This window comes from Heterodontus francisci, chromosome 31 (assembly GCF_036365525.1).
Source record: "Heterodontus francisci isolate sHetFra1 chromosome 31, sHetFra1.hap1, whole genome shotgun sequence".
NCBI lineage: Eukaryota > Metazoa > Chordata > Chondrichthyes > Heterodontiformes > Heterodontidae > Heterodontus > Heterodontus francisci.
In genome coordinates this window covers 12,839,906-12,856,627 of record NC_090401.1, presented here as the reverse complement: position 1 = coordinate 12,856,627, position 16,722 = coordinate 12,839,906, and the positions used below count along the sequence as shown (strand labels likewise).

At 43.8% G+C, this 16,722-nt stretch overlaps 1 protein-coding gene across 1 annotated transcript in view; it reads left to right on the top strand.

Annotated features, from left to right (window-relative positions):
- The window catches only part of LOC137347073 (adhesion G protein-coupled receptor B2-like), a 1,240,702-nt gene that overhangs the window by 1,093,000 nt on the left and 130,980 nt on the right, over positions 1-16,722 (top strand). The window contains exons 22-23 of the mRNA XM_068011112.1: positions 6,679-6,745; positions 13,315-13,400. Of these exons, the coding sequence (XP_067867213.1) occupies positions 6,679-6,745; positions 13,315-13,400 (153 nt within the window). The remainder of the gene's footprint in view (positions 1-6,678; positions 6,746-13,314; positions 13,401-16,722) is intronic.

Here is a 16,722-nt window from a genome sequence, read left to right as displayed (position 1 = left end):
ACCCTCGGGAAATATTGAGAATAACCCACCAACCTCCAATGGCTGGACATGTCGGTATCCGATAAAACCATGCCCACATAAGACAGCATTTTGACTCACCACAAATCCACAAGGATATGGTGGAGTTCTGTAAAACTTGCCACACATGCCAGGTTGTGGGGAAGACCCAAACTGTAATAAAACCTGCACCCCTAATTCCCATACCAGCTTTTGGGGAATGAGACTGCTGGTGGATTATATGGGACCCCTGCTGAAAACAAAAGGGGCTACCAGTATCTTCTCACCATTATGGATGTGGCTACCCATTTTCCAGAAGCCATCACCCGAAGAACTGTCGCTGCACTGGTAATGTGGAGGGGCTAACCCAATTCTTCACCCCATATGGGCTGCCTGCCAAGATCCAATTGGATCAGGGCACACAATTCATGTCTGGGATCTTTCAAAAAGTCATAGGTAATCTGGGCATAACCCACCTAAATTCCTCAACCTACCACCCACAGCCACAAGGGGCTTTGGAACGGTATCACCAGACCCTAAAGACAAAGATCAGAGCATACTGCTACAAGTACCCTCATGACTGGGACAAAGGGCTGGGATTGCTCCTGTTTGCCACCAGGCACTCAGGCAATGAATCCACTGGCTTTAGTTCCTTTGACTTAGTTTATGGACATGAGGTGAGAGGTCCTGTTAAACTAATCAAGGAGAGGTTTTTGGGACACAGGGACGAGCCTTCCATGTTAGACTACATCTTCATGTGCCAGGAGCAGCTCACGAGAGCCTGTGCAGCGACTCAGGAACACCTAAAAACCTCCCAGACAGCTATGAAAAGGCAGGCAGATAAACATGCCAAGGCCAGAACATTTTGGCCCAGAGACCATGTGTTAGTACTACCTCCAATACAGGGTGAACCACTGAAAACCCGGTACAGTTGCCCATATAGAGTAGCAAAGAGAATTGGCAGCGTGGATTATTTAATTGACACCCCAGACCATAGGAAAAAACAAAGGCTGTGCCACATCAATATGTTAAAACAGTATCACAGCCGGGAAGGGGACAAACAAGCACAGGTCTGTTCGACAGTCAGGAAAGAGGAGGGTGAAAGGGACAGAGAGGATGAGTTAGAGGAAGGCCTAGGAGATTCCCAAATCAAGCTCTCTGCAATCCAGTTAGCTAACACTGAAATGTTAGGGAAATTAGACATTGTACTTTCCTATTTAAATGCAGAACAGAGAGGAGCCCTAATAAGGCTGCTCACAATATTTAAAGAGATCTGCAGGGACAAACCAGGGTGCACAACCTTAACCCTACATGATGTGGATGTTGGAGAGGCCCTGCCCATAAAACAAAACCCCGATCACCTAGGTCCCAGGAAACCAACCCAAGTTCAGGCTGGAAATTCAGTATATGCTGGAGCACATGCTGATTGAGCCCAGCCAGAGCAGCTGGAGCTCCCCAGTTGTGCTCGTGCCCAAGCTCGATGGCTCAGCAAGGCACTGCATTGATTCTAGGAAGGTTGATGCAGTGACCAGAGCTGACTCCTACTCAATTCCTGGCCTGGAACTGTATTGATAGCATAGGAAACACCACCTACATAACTTGTTAAAAGGATACTGGCAGGTTCCCTTAACATCCTGAGCTAAAGAGATCTCTGCTTTTGTCACCCCATTTATTCCAGTGCTGGGTGATGCCCTTCAGATTAAGAAATGTCTCAGCCACCTTCCAAAGGCTGATGCACCAGGTAGTTGCTGGCCTGCCCAACTGTGTAGTGTACCTGGATGATCTGCTAGTGTACAGTGACACCTGGGCGGACCACCTAGACCAGTTAGAAGCCCTCTTCCGAAGTGGCAATTGATATTAGTGACTTAGGGGTAGGTGTCATCCTGCTCCAAGATGATGAGTCAGGCATTGAGAGATGAGTTGGGTACTTCTCGAAAAACTTAAACCGACACCAAAAGAAATACTCCACTGTGGAAAAGAAAGCGGTGGGACTGTTGCTGGCTCTCAAGTATTTTGTGGTCTATGTCCAAAATGGATATAGGGAGACCTTAGTTTATACTGACCATAATCCTTTAAAATTTGTGGAGAAATTCAAAACCCAGAATGCAATGCTATCTCGATGGAGCCTGTTTTCACAACCCTACCACTTAAAAATTGCCGAAATGGCAGGAAAAAAAATGTGATAGTCGATGCTTTATCCAGAGTCGAGCTCAACACAGAATCATCCCAGGTGAAAACTAAACCTGGCTATGGCAACGTGGGATTGAGAAGTGAGTGTTTGAGGATGAATGTGTCTGGACAGTTTATTTTTTTATATTTACAACTTTATAATGAAATGCTGCTGTCATCATATTTCATTCTGCGTCATTATGGAGGTGTGATATACATGTGCTATGCTGAATAATAACTTTTTCATCCATCGTGTGGAAACCTGAATTAAATTTTAATAAAGGAAAAGGAACAGACCAAATGGTGGCTGCTAACAGCTAAAATGGCCACCAACTTTGGATCAAAATCCCTTGCATTCCACGGCATTGAGAGGGAGTCAGGATATCTGGCCAATCTCCTCCAGACAATGACTTCATAAGTTTGGAATGCCTCACCTGGTCAGTCTCCATTAACAAGACATTAAAGGCAATCTTGGGATATTAAAACTGGTGGAGATGGACCACTTAAAGGTAATGGCTTGAACAATAGGAACCTGATTGAGAGAAGGGGAATTCTTAGACATGAACTAATTAAGTTGCAAGAGGGAATTCACTGAGCCATCATGTGAAAGGCCCACCATCTGTGTGTTTTAAATTGGCTGTTTTCTCTGTGTTGCAGACAAGCAATTGACACTTATCAGAAGAAACCCAAGTGGGGTTCCTCTCTCTGTCTCTCCCCTTCTCTCTCTCTCTCTCTCTTCCCAGCCCACCTGGCAAGTTTCGAGCTCTGTCTGCTGGCCATGACAACCTAAGTCTATCATTGCTGCAGACAGAGACCCCATGAAGGAAATCATTAACATCGCTGTTCTCCAGGAGAACCTAAATCTGCTGGCCACCTCTACAAGCCAGAAGACCACTGAATCATCAAACTCCACAGACTGTATACTCCTTTTTATTGCTCCGGACTCAAATCCGACCAATCTATCCTTCCCCACTCAGTAATATAAAAGCAAAATACTGCGGATGCTGGAAATCTGAAATAAAAACAAGAAATGCTGGAATCACTCAGCAGGTCTGGCAGCAGCTGTGGAAAGAGAAGCAGAGTTAACGTTTTGGGTCAGTGACCCTTCTTCGGAACTGGCAAATATTAGAAATGTCAAAGGTTATAAGCAAGTGAGGCGGGGGTGGGGCAAGAGATAACAAATGAGAATGTGTAGATTGGACAAGGCCAAATAGCTGACCAAAAGGTCATGGAGCAAAGGCAAACAATATGTTAATGGTGTGCTGAAAGACAAAGCATTAGTACAGATAGGGTGTCAACAGACTGAAGATTGAACAGCAGCAAGTACAAACATGAAAAAAGTGGGTAAGCAAACTGAAAGATGAAATAAATAAAATAAACACAAAAAAAAAATAAAAAAAGAAAAAAGAAAAAAAAACTAACAATAAAAGTAAAATGGGGGGGCCCGTCATGCTCTGAAATGATTGAACTCCATGTTCAGTCCGGCAAATGAGATGCTGTTCCTCGAGCTTGCGTCGATGTTCACCGGAACACTGCAGCAATCCCAGGACAGAGATGTGAGCATGAGAGCAGGGGGGAGTGTTGAAATGGCAAGCAACCGGAAGCTCAGGGTCCTGCTTCCCCACTCAGTAACCTATTTGTGTGTGTGTGTGTGTGTGTGAACCTCTGTGTGTGTATATATGTGTGTGTATATATGTGTGTGTGAGAACCTCTGTGTGTGTGTGTGAAAGTTGGAACATAGTTTATTATTTTACCTAGATCAGTTTAGGGACAATAAAAGCTAATCTCTTCCTTTATTAAACTCAAGAAAACCTGTCCGATTGGTTCTTTTATGATCATAGCATGTAAATAATGAAACACTTACTGAATTGGCAAGTACATTCACTTTTAAAAAGAAATAAATCCTGTTGTGGTCAAACACGGAGAGGGAAAAGAGGGGAGCACTTCCACCCCTCCTCACCTGATCGTAACAATACATTCCATTAAATAACAAAAACTCAGCTAGAAAGATCCATCCGTGGTTTACTAGAGAAGTTAAGGGTAGTGTTAGATTAAAAGAAGAGGCTTATAATGTTGCAAAAAATAGTAGCAAATCTGAGGATTGGGAGAGTTTTAGAAACCAGCAAAGGGTGACCAAAAAGGTGATGAAAAGGGAAACCAGTCATGAATATAAAAACAGATTGTAAGAGTTTTTACAAGTATATAAAAGGGAGAGTAGCGAAAGTAAATATTGGTCCTTTGGAGGCAGAGACAGAAGAAGTTATCATGGGGAATGTGGAAATGACAGAGCTGTTAAACAAATAGAGTCATAGAGAGATACAGCACTGAAACAGACCCTTTGGTCCACCGAGTCTGTGCCGACCAACAACCACCCATTTATATTAATCCTACATTAATCCCATATTCCCTACCACATCCCCACCACCTACCTACACTAGGGGCAATTTACAATGGCCAATTTACCTATCAACCTGCAAGTCTTTGGCTGTGGGAGGAAATCAGAGCACCCGGCAGAAACCCACACGGTCACAGGGAGAACTTGTAAACTCCGCACAGGCAGTACCCAGAACTGAATATGGGTCGCTGGAGCTGTGAGGCTGTGGTGCTAACCACTGCGCCACTATGCTGCCCAAATATTTTATGCTTGTCTTCACAGTAGACGACACAAATTGCATACCAGAAATAGAGGGTAACCAAGAGGCTAATTAAGAGAGAGGAATTTAAGGTAATTCATATAAACAGAGAAAAATTATTGGAGAAACTTAAGGGGCTAAAAGCCCACAAATATCCAGCACCTGATGGCCTATATCTGAGGGTTCCAAAAGAGGTAGCTGCAGTGATAGTGGATGCACTGTTATGATTTTCCAAAATTCCCTAGATTCCAGAAAGGGCCCAGCAGATTGGAAATTAGCAAATATAACACCTCTATTTAAGAAAGAAAGGAGAGAGGGATAACCGGGAACTACAGGCCAGTTAGCCTGGCATCAGTCATCGGGAAAATGTTGGGGCTGAATTTTTAGGCTCTGATGGGGTGGGCATGGAGGTGGGTGAACGTGGAATTTCACATCGCTGGTCGGCATTTTCCAGGAGGCAGGATGTTGAGGGGGTAGTTGGTGGTGGAGGGGGGGGGGCGTGCGGTGGTAGTGTGTCGGCAGGGCTACTACCCTCAAGAAGCAGGTGGCCAATTCATCTTGTTAAAGGCCTATTAAGGTCTGTGGTCGGAGGCATTGTAGCTGGCTGGAGGTGACCACCTGGCAACAGACAGGGGGCCCGGAGCTCCAGGAACACTGAGAGGCTTTTCTTGCCTGCCTAACTTCAGCTGCAGCTGCACGCTACCCCCTCCACAAGGATGGCCCGGCTGCAGAGGTCATTTTTTAATTTAAAGTTTAACAAGTTGGAGAGAGGACGCCTCCATCTTGGGGCACCCTCTCTCTTACTTATCTGAAAAGGCAGCCTTCTGCTTGCTGGAGGACCTCCTATTGGATGGTGAGCCCGACCTCTAACCATTAATTTGCCAATTCAGTGAAAATCACAGCCAGACAACTGTTCCCCACATAGTGTGGGCTTTGGACCCCCCATTTGACCATAAGGTTGGGGTTCTGAAGCCTGCGAGGAAAATCTATTATTAAGAAACTCTTAAAAATACAGTTAGAAAATCATTGCACAATCAGAAAGAGGCAACATGGTTTTACAAAAGCGAAATCGTGTTTGACAAATTTATTGGAGTTTTTTGAAGATGTAACAAGTAAGGTAGATGAGGGGGATCCAGTAGATTTAGTATACTTGGATTTCCAAAAGGCATATGAAAAGGTTAATCAACAAGATAAGGGCTCATGGAGTTGGGGGTACTATATTAGCATGGATGGAGGTTTGGTTAACAGATAGGAGGCAGAGAGCAGGGATAAAGGGGCATTTTCAAGTTGGCAGGCTGTAACAAGTGGAGTGCCGCAACGATCAGTGCTGGGGCCTCAGTCTATTTACAGTCTATATTAATGACTTAGATGAAGAGACCGAGATTAATCTATCTAAATTTGCTGACGATGCAGAAATTTGGGAATGTAAGCTGTGAGGAAGAGGCTGCAAAGAGATATAGACAGGGTAAGTGATTGGGCAACAAGGTGATAGATGGCGTATAATGTGTGGAAGTGTTGTTATTCACTTTGGTAGTAAGAATCGTAAAGCAGAATACTTGTAAAAGGCATGAAACTTCTAAATGGTGATGTTCAGAGAGACTTGGGTGTACTCATTACCAGGAACACAGAACGTTAGCATGCAGGTTCAGCAAGCAATTAGGAAGGCAAATGGCATGTTGACCTTCATTGCAAGGATATTGGAGTAAACAGGAGATACAGAGCAGAAAACAGTGCCCCCTAATGGAGAAAAAGAAGGGAAGCTGGAGTCAACCCACATCCCTCATGTCCGTCTTTGTTGCTTAACAAAACACCATTTATGTTGTTTACCAATGCCAAGTGTGTCCCTCTGAAAATGACTCTCTTTTCTTCTTGCATATAGCTGCTGGCTGTCTTTGGACGGAGGCCTCCTTTATGCATTTGTTGGACCAGCTGCAATCATTGTATTGGTAAATCTTACTTTTTAATATTGCACGTAAGATAAAATGTATGACGTGGGCAAATGGTCGAACTAAATATTAACAGCTTTACACTGATGCATGCAGGGAATCCGATACAGAATTTCTGCTTTGTACTTGCTGTATTTTGGAAATCATGGGAACAAGTTATTAATTTTCAGATTCTATTTTCTGGCCAATATTTATACGCCAATGTGTTGCTTTGATTGCTATTTGTAATAAATTCTAAACAGGTGCGGGAAAAATGTCCTGTGTTCTGCATTTCCAACAAAACCATTTAGATGTTGAGAAAGAAAAAGAATAGGTTACATTTTCACTAGAAACACTGACCAGAGGTAATTTACCATCAGATCTTTAGGATGTCGCTACACACAGCAACCAAAGGAAATCATCATACCTTCATTAGGATCTTTTGGAACTGGCTGATTTTTGAAAATGTATTGACGGGGACAAAATATTTGTCTGTGCAAACAGGCTGATTATATTGCTCTTTCAATTAGATTCAAAGTAGTTAGTCGATAACCACCAACTTCATAAAAACAACATCTATGAAATAAGAACACAAGAAATAGGAGCAGGAGTAGATCATATGGCCCTTCAAGCCTGCTCCACCATTCAATACGATCATGGCTGATCATCTGCCTCAACTCCACTTTCCTGCTCACTCCCCATATCCCTTGATTTCCTGAGAGACTAAAATCTGTCGATTTCAACCTTAAATATACTCAGTGATGGAACATCCACAACCATCTAGGGTGGAGAATTCCAAAGTTTCATAACCATTTGAAGAAGTTTCTCTTCATCTCAGTCCTAATTGATTGACCCCTTATGCTGAGACTGTGTCCCTGTGTTCTAGATTCCCCAGCCAAGGGAAACAACCTTTCAGTGTCTACCCTGTAAAACCCCTTCAGAATCTTGTGTGTTTCAATGAGATCACCTCTCATTCTTCTAAACTCCAAAGAATTTACTCAGCCTATCATCATAGGACAACCCTTTCATCCTAGGAACCAATCTAGTGAACCTTCGCTGTACCACCTCCAATGCAAGTGCACCCTTCCTTAAATATGGAGATCATAGCTGCACACTGTATTCTAGGTGTGGTCTCATCAAAGCCCTATACAATTGTAAAAAGACTTCCTTATTCTTGTACTCCAATCCCCTTGGAATAAAGACCATCATGCTATTTGCCTTCTGAATTGCTTCTTGTACCTGCATGACAACTTTCTGTGTTCCTTTTACGAGTACACCCAAGTCTTTCTGAACATCAACATTTAGAAGTTTCACGCCTTTTAAAAAATGATTATGATTAGAGATACAGCACTGAAACAGGCCCTTCAGCCCACCGAGTCTGTGCCGAACATCAACCACCCATTTATACTAATCCTACACTAACCCCATATTCCTACCAAACATCCCCACCTGTCCTTATATTTCCCTACCACCTACCTATACTAGCGACAATTTATAATGGCCAATTTACCTATCAACTTACAAGTCTTTTGGGAGGAAACCAGAGCACCCGGAGAAAACCCACACAGACACAGGGAGAACTTGCAAACTCCACACAGGCAGTACCCGGAATCGAACCCAGGTCCCTGGAGCTGTGAGGCTGCGGTGCTAACCACTGCACCACTGTGCCACTTTTCTGCTTTTCTGTTCTTACTACCGAAGTTAATAACCTCACACTTCCCCACATTATACTCCATCTGCCACCTTGTTACCAATTCCCTTACCCTGTCCATATCTCTTTGCAACCCTTGTGTCCTTCTCACAGCCTACATTCCCAGCTTTGTATCGTCAACAAACTTAGATACATTAGTCTTGGATAAAAATAGAAAGTGCTGGAAATACTCAGCAGGTCTGGCAGCATCTGTGGAGAAACAGAGTTAATGTTTCAGGTCAATGACCTTTCATCAGAACTGGCAAAGGTTAGAAATAGAGTCAGAGAGTTCGACAGCACAGAAACAGCCCCTTCGGCCCACCGTGTCCACACCAGCCATCAACCCTATCTATTCTAATCCCATTTTCCAGCACTTGGCCCATAGCCTTGTATACTATGGCATTTCAAGTGCTCATCTAAATAAATAAATGTAGAAATATTTGAGCAAGTGAAAGGGGGAGATGGGGAGAAGAACAAAAGGGAAAGTTTGTGACAGGAGGACAGCAGGAGAGATTAAATGACAAAAATGTCATGGAACAAAAGGCAAAAGGAATGTTAATAGTTGTAGTAAAAAAAAAGCATTGAATTCAACAATTTCAGACCATGACCTCCATTTTGATTAAAACGGAAATTGCTGGAAATACTCAGCAGGTCTGGCAGCAACTGTGCAGATAGAAACAGAGCTAACACTTTGAGTCGGATAGGACTCTTCTTCAGAACCGAAGGTAGGTCGAAATGTGCTGGATTTTATGCCGTTGAAAGGGGGAAGGGGGAGGAAGAACAAAAGGGAAGCTGTGTGAAAGGGTAGAGGATGGGAGAATGGTAATAGTTCTAGTAAAAGACAAAGTATTTGTCCAGAGAGTGTGTTAATGGCAGAATAATGAACAGCTCTTTCCCAGAGCAAAAACATGAAAAACAACTTTAAGACCGGCAAATAGTAAAACAAAAACAATCAAAATGGAGGACATGGTTTGAAATTGTTGAACTCAATGTTGAGTCCAGAAGGCTGTAAAGTGCCAAATTGGAAGATGAGGTGCTGTTCCTCGAGCTTGCGTTGACCTTCACTGGAACACTGCAGAGGTGGGAGAACAAGGTTGTGAATTAAAATGACAAGCAACCAGAAGCTTGGGGTCATGCTTGTGAACTGAGTGGAAGTGTGTTCCTCAAAGCAGTCACCCAATCTGCGTTTGATCTCCCCAGTGTAGAGGAAACCTCATTGTGAGCAGCGAATACAGTACACTAATTTGAAAGAAGTACAAGTAAATTGTTACTTCACTTGGGGCTTTGAACGGTGATGAGAGAGGAGATAAAAGGGCAGGTGTTACACCTCCTGCGATTGCATGGGAAGGTGCCGTGGGAAGAGGACAAGGTGTCTGGGTGATGGAGGAGTGGACCAAGGTGTCGGGGAGGGAACAGTCCCTTCGGAATGCAGACAGGACGGGAGGAGATGTGTTTGGCAGTGGCATCATGCTGGCGATGGCAGAAGTGGTGGAGACTGTTTGGATGTGGAGGCTGGTGGGTTGGAAAGTGAGGACAAGGGGAATCCTGTCGCGGTTCAGGGAGGAAGGGGAAGGGGTGAGAGTAGAAGTGCATGAAATAGGCTGGACACAGTCGAGGGTCCTGTCAACCACAGTGGGGAGTAAGAAGATGATTCTTTTTACCATATACCAGACTTAAACTTGTTTTTCATGTTTTTGCTTTTGGACAGAGCTGTTCATTATTCCACCATTTACACTCTCTCTGGACAGATGCTTTGTCTTTTACTACAACTATTAACACTCCCTTTGCCTTTTGTTTCGTGGCATTTTTGTCATTTGATCTCTCCCACCCTCCACCCTATCACATACCTTCCCTTTTGTTCTTCTTCCCCCCTTCCTCCTTTCACTTGCTCAAAACCTATTATATTTCTAACCTTTACCAGTTCTGATGAAAGGTCATCAACCTGAAACGTTGGCCAGAATTATATGCCCCCTAAAAGAGTGGGCTGGTGGCAGGGTAGGGGTGTAAAATGGAGTGGGAGGCTGGGATGCCATCCCCAACCCACTCCCACCTCCACTGACAATTTACGTGGGACGGCGGCGAGAAAGGACCCGGCTGCCCCGGGCCAGTCAAGGCCCCTAAGTGGCTAATTATCTGCAACTTAAGGGCTTCCATCCACCGCCACGGGTATTTTAGGTTTGGCTTGCAGGCAGCTGAGGCCTCAGAAAACCCTCTTGATAAAACTAGGCGGCCTTCTGGCGGGCTTAGGGGGGCCTCTCCTGATTGGGCACCCAGTGCCCCGCGGAGGGCGCCCCCAAAGCCTCAACCGCCCCCAACACACAACTCGCCCCCTGCCCCCCTAACTGACCCTCCTTGCCTCGCTGGGTCATGATCGATTGCCCCCAATGAGGCCCTAAAAACATATCTCTTTACCGGGGCCGTCTGTCATCTTCCTGCTAAAGTTGGGTGTAGTCCCAGCAGTGGCCACCGCTCCTGGTGACGCTGTTGGGACTAAGAGCTGCCAGCCCATTAGGCAGGTCTTCCTGTCTCAATGAGGTGGCAGTCTCGCCCAAGACCATTTAAGGGCCTGGGGACCATAAAATCTAGTCTGGATCCCCAGGCCCGGCAGAGCCAGGCTCGCCATCAACTTTTCGGCCAGAGGACGGGTTCCCTCCGCCCACTGTAAAATTCCAGCCATTAACTCCACAGATGCTGCCAGACCTGCTGAGTATTTCTAGCACTTTCTGTTTTAATTTCAGATTTACAGCATCTGCAGTATTTTGATTTTATTTTACATTAGTCTCGCTCTCTACATCTAAGTCATTAATATAGATTGTGAATAGCTGAGGCCCCAGCACTGATCCTTGCAGCATTCCATTTGTTACAGCCTGCCAACTTGAAAATGCCCTTTTGTCCCTATTCTTTGCTTCCTGGCTGTTAACTAATCTATCCATGTTAATATATTACCCCTAATTCCATGCACTAATCTTGTGTATTAGCCTTTTGTATGGCACCTTATCGAATGCCTTTTGGAAATCCAAGTATACTACATCTACTGGTTCCCCTTTATCCCACTAGTTACATCCTAAAAATACTCGAATAAGTTTGTCAAATACAGTTTCCCTTTTGTAAAACCATGTTGACTTTGTTCATAGATTTATTTTCTAAGTACAGCTACAGAGGTATGAAGAAAGAGTCGTCTAAAGCGGGCTGGGAAGATAGACTAAGGGGAAGGTCAGTGGATGAGCAGTGGCAGACATTTTAGCAGATATTTCATAACGCTCAGCAAAAATTTATCCCGGTCAAAAAGAAGGACTCGAAGAGTAGAAGGAACCACCCATGGCTAACAAATGTGGTCAAGGAGAGTATCCAATCAAAAACTAAGGCATACAAAGTGGCGAAAACTAGTGGTAGAGGACTGGGAATTTTTAGGAACCAGTAGTAGATGACTAAAAAGCTAATAGAGAGGGAGAAAATTGATTATGAAAGTAAATTGGCAAGAAATATATAAACAAACAACAAGAGCTTCTACAGGTATAACAAAAGAAAAAGATTAGCTAAAGTGAGCATGAGACCCTTGGAGGATGCCACTGGAGAACTGATCATGGGGAACAGGGAAATGGCAGATAATTTAAACCAATATTTTGCATCTGTCTTCACGGTGAAGGACACTATACACATCCCACAGATATCAGATAAGCAAGGAGCTAATGGGAGGAAAGTCTCTATCACGAGGGACAAAGCATTTGACAAACTAATGGGACTGAAGGCAGACAAGTTGCCAGGACCCGATGGCCTGCATCCAAGGGTTTTAAGGGAAGTGGCTGCAGAGATAGCGGAGGCATTGGTCGAAATACTCCAGAACTTACTGGATTCTGGGAGGGTCCCAGCGGATTGGAAAACCACTAATGTAATGCCGCTGTTCAAGAAGGGAGGGAGACAAAAAGCAGGAAACTATAGGCCAGTCAGCCTAACATCGGTCGTTGGGAAAATGCTAGAGTCCATTATTAAGTAAGAAATAGCAGGACATTTAGAAAAGCTTAATGCAATCAAACAGAGTCAACATGTGATTCTTGGGATGAAGGGGTTGACTTATCAAGAACAGCTAAACAGGTTAGACCTTTATTCATTAGAGTTTAGAAGAATGAGGGGTGATCTTATTGAAATGTACAAGAATCTGTGGGGGCTTGACAGGGTAGATGTTGAGAAGATGTTTCCACTTGTTGGGGAATCTCGAACCATGGGACATGGTTACAGAATAAGGGGACACTCATTTAAAACTGAGATGCAAAGGAATTTCTTCTGTCAGAGGGTAGTGAATGTCTGGAATTCTCTACCACAGAGAGCTGCGGAGGCTAGATCACTGAAATTATTTAAAGAGGAGGTGGATAGATTTTAGAAATATCCGGGTGTTGAGGGCTATGAGGAGCTAGCACGAAAGAGAAGTTGAGGTCTGGGGCAGATCAACCATGATCTTACTGAATGGCGGCCAGGCTTGAGGGGCCAAATGGCCTACTCCTGCTCCTATTTCTTATGTTCTTATGTACATTGTTAAGACTTTCTTAATAATAGATTCCAGCATTTTCCTGGCAACTGATATCAGGTTAACTGGCCTGTAGTTCCCTGTTTTCGCTCTCCCTCCTTCCTTGAAATCGCTCAAATGACCACTTCAACATCAATTCCCACAATGCTGAACACACTAAGAATTCTCAGCAACACAGTGAGATGTTCCTGTAATCTTCAAACAGCACACACTCGGGTTTTGTTTGAAAAACTGAGTTATAGCCTGTATGAACTTAAGATTTTTGGTTCCTCAGAAAAAATGTAGACTTCACCTTGATAAAATTGTGAGAACAGCTGCGTGATCAGAACTAGTTGCTGTACATTGATCCCTTACTAACTCTCGGTTTTCCTTCACAAGGTAAACATGCTCATTGGGATCATAGTATTCAACAAACTGATGTCCCGGGACGGAATTTCAGATAAGTCAAAAAAGCAGAGAGCCGGGTAAGTATTGCCTTTTTGCTGCTTCTGTAATATGTCAAATTTTATTTTGTTTAGTTTGCAATTTTTTTGTAATAATTGAATATCACATTTGAAATGTCCACTATCCTGCATCTGTCAGTTACTTTTTTACTGTCTGGAAAATTTAATTTTCCCTTTTGTAATTCTATTGGTTGAGATTTCCTCAGCATTCAATTGAAACACGTCTGATTGATTTCAGGAGTAATTTTAATAACCAATTACCTTACTCCAGAGTAACTCATAATGGCTTGAAATTTATAGAAACCCCACTTGTTTCAGGAAACACAAGCTCAGCTGACTTCCCATTTTGAACTGTATGGTAGAAAAATTGTGCTGTGTTCTTAGGGTAAACAATTTACTGGAAGTCACCACTGACCTCCATCCAGCAGAGAGCAATGCAAATAAATGACATCACCAAGACAAAATGCAAACTGTCATTCAGATTACAGTCATGATGAAATGTGACCGTTTGCACTGTGAAGCATGCGACTGACCTTGGAATTGTTACCATGGAGATTGAAAGCATCATGCAAGCTCTAACACCCAGGCAAATTATCCAAAAGCCACATGGAGGGAGATTGCCTCTGCCAATGATATGATAGCAACAGTGTAATGTAGCAGGAATATATGTTCACAATTAGCTAAGTCAAAAAGCATTGAAGAAGAGACTCAAGGAAATAATTTTTGCTGGAAGATCACATGGAAATAAAGCATAACTTTTTCCCAGTTTAAGTTGTGATTTTACAGAATGAGCTGCCACAAAGCATGACAAATACTGAATCAATCAAAGCTTTGAAAAAGAAAGCAAGACCATTTCCTAATTTAGTAAACCAACAATGCAGTCTCAACTCGTCATTACAACCAGGTATCAGTAAACCCTGAACCAAGCCACACTGATCAAAACCAATTTAAAAAGTGTTAAGGGACATTCTCAGTTGCGAGAAATCAAAGAATTTTCCTGAACTGAATCACAAAAGTTCACTTCTGGAATGAACAGAATAGAGAATGGCAGAGTAGTGAGATTAGAGTAGTTAGGTCAGGTGTGCAGCTTGCAACAGATCTAATGGCCATCTTTATGATGAAGGTTCGGGGGGTGGTGTGGAGGGTGAAATTCATCTTGAGGAGCAGTGGAAAATGGGTGATATTGAATTGGCAGCTCTTCTTAGACTCATGGTTTCCTGTTCCACGTCCACTATCACCCATTTTGCTTCACCATACAAGCAGAGTTTCACCCCTATGAGTCATACATTTTCTATTTCCTCCTTAAGCATCTATGAACAATGACAGACAGGTAAAATACCTCTGGTCCATCCAGTCTGTCCCACACAATTGTGATACCTTGTGTATCACAATATACACTCTCCACCCCACCGAAACCATGTGATCTCCTGGGAGCAATGAAAAACCAGATAAAAATCCAGGAAAATTTGTTGCGGGGGAGCGGGTGGAATTTGCGAAATTCTTCTCTGACCCTCTCTAGGTGATTTTCTTTTACTCGTTCTTTGGATGTGGGCTTCAGTGGCTAGGCCAGCATTTATTGCCCATCCCTAACTGCCCTTGAGAAGGTGGTGGTGAGCTGCCTTCTTGCACCGCTGCAGTCCCTGTGGTGTAGGTGCACCCACACTGCTGTTAGGAAGGGAGTTTCAGGATTTTAACGCAACGACAGTGAAGTAACGGTGATATACTTCCAAGACAGGATTGGAGTGGAACTTTCAAGTGGTGGTGTTCCTCTGTATCTGTTGGCCTTGTCCTTCTCAGTGTAGAGATTGCGGGATTTGAAGTTGCTTTGGTGTGTTGCTGCAGTGCATCTTGTAGATGGTACACACTGTGCATCGGTAGTGGAGGGAGTGAGTGTTGAAGGTAGTGGATGGGGTGCCAATCAAGCGAGCTGCTTTGTCCTGGATGGTGTTGAGCTTCTTCAATATTGTTGGAGCTGTACTCATCTAGGCAAATGGAGAGTATTCCATTACACTGTTGACTTATGCTGTGTAGATGGTGGACATGCACTGGGGAGACAGGAGGTGAGTTACTCACTGCGGAATTCCCAGCCTTTGACCTGCTCTTGTAGCCACAGTACTTATATGGCTGGTCCAGTTAAGTTTCTGGTCAATAGTAACCCGCAGGATGTTGATAGTGGGGAATTCAGCAATGATAATGCCATTGAATGTCAAGAGAAGATGGTTGGATTCTCTCTTGTTGGAGATGGTCATTGCCTGTCACTTGTGTGGCACGAATGTAACTTGCCACTTATCAGCCCAAGCCTGAATGATATCCAGGTCTTGCTGCATATGGATGTTAGAGAAAATTTCAAAGCCTGTTTGTGAAGAAGACACTGAGACTAGGATGCTTTGGTGGAGATTGTTTATTGCTTGCCCCACAGCTTTCCTCTGCTCTGCAAATAACACCCACAGCCAGTGCTGACTGGCTCTTCTTTTTATACACACACTTGAATACAATTAACTAATTGACACCCAACACCTGTTCACCCTATTATCTTGAACTACCAGGTATTTATCATCCATTAACAGAACCTCAGACCCTAACAATGGAGATGGACTGCCTCAATATCTGAGGAGTTATGAATTATGCTGAACATTGGGCATTCATCAGCGAACATCCCTACCTTTGACCTAATGATGAAGGGAGGTCACTACCCTGAGGAATTTCTGTAGTGATGTCCTGGAACTGAGATGATTGACCTCCAACAACCACAGCCATCTTCCTTTGTGCTAGGTTTGACTCCAACCAATGGAGAGCTTTCCCCCTGATTCCCATTGACTCCAGTTTTACTGGGCTCCTTGATGCCACATTCGGTCAACTGCTGCCTTGATATCAAGGGCAGTCATTCTCACCTCCTCTCTGGAGTTCAGCTCTTTTGAACATGTTTGGACTAAGGCCGTAATTAGGTCAGGAGCTGAGCGGTCCTGATGGAAGCCAAACTGAGCGTCAGTGAGCAGGTTATTGCTGAGTAAGTGCCACTTGATAGCACTGTTGATGACACCTTCCATCACATGGTCTACTCCTGCTCCTAGTTCTTGTGTTCTTGTGCCGCAGGTTTGGAAAGTGCTGTTGAAGGAGCCTTGGCAAGTTGCTGCAATGCATCTTGTATCTGGTACACTGTGCTACCACTGTACACCAGTGGTGGAGGAAGTGAATGTTTAATATGCTGGATGGGTGCAGATCAAGCAGGCTGCTTTTTCCTGGATGGTGTCATGCAGACCCCCACCTGCCAAGAATGAGGCATATTAATTTAATCACATGAACATTAATTTTAAATTGTTGCTGGAGTGAAGAAATGACTTGT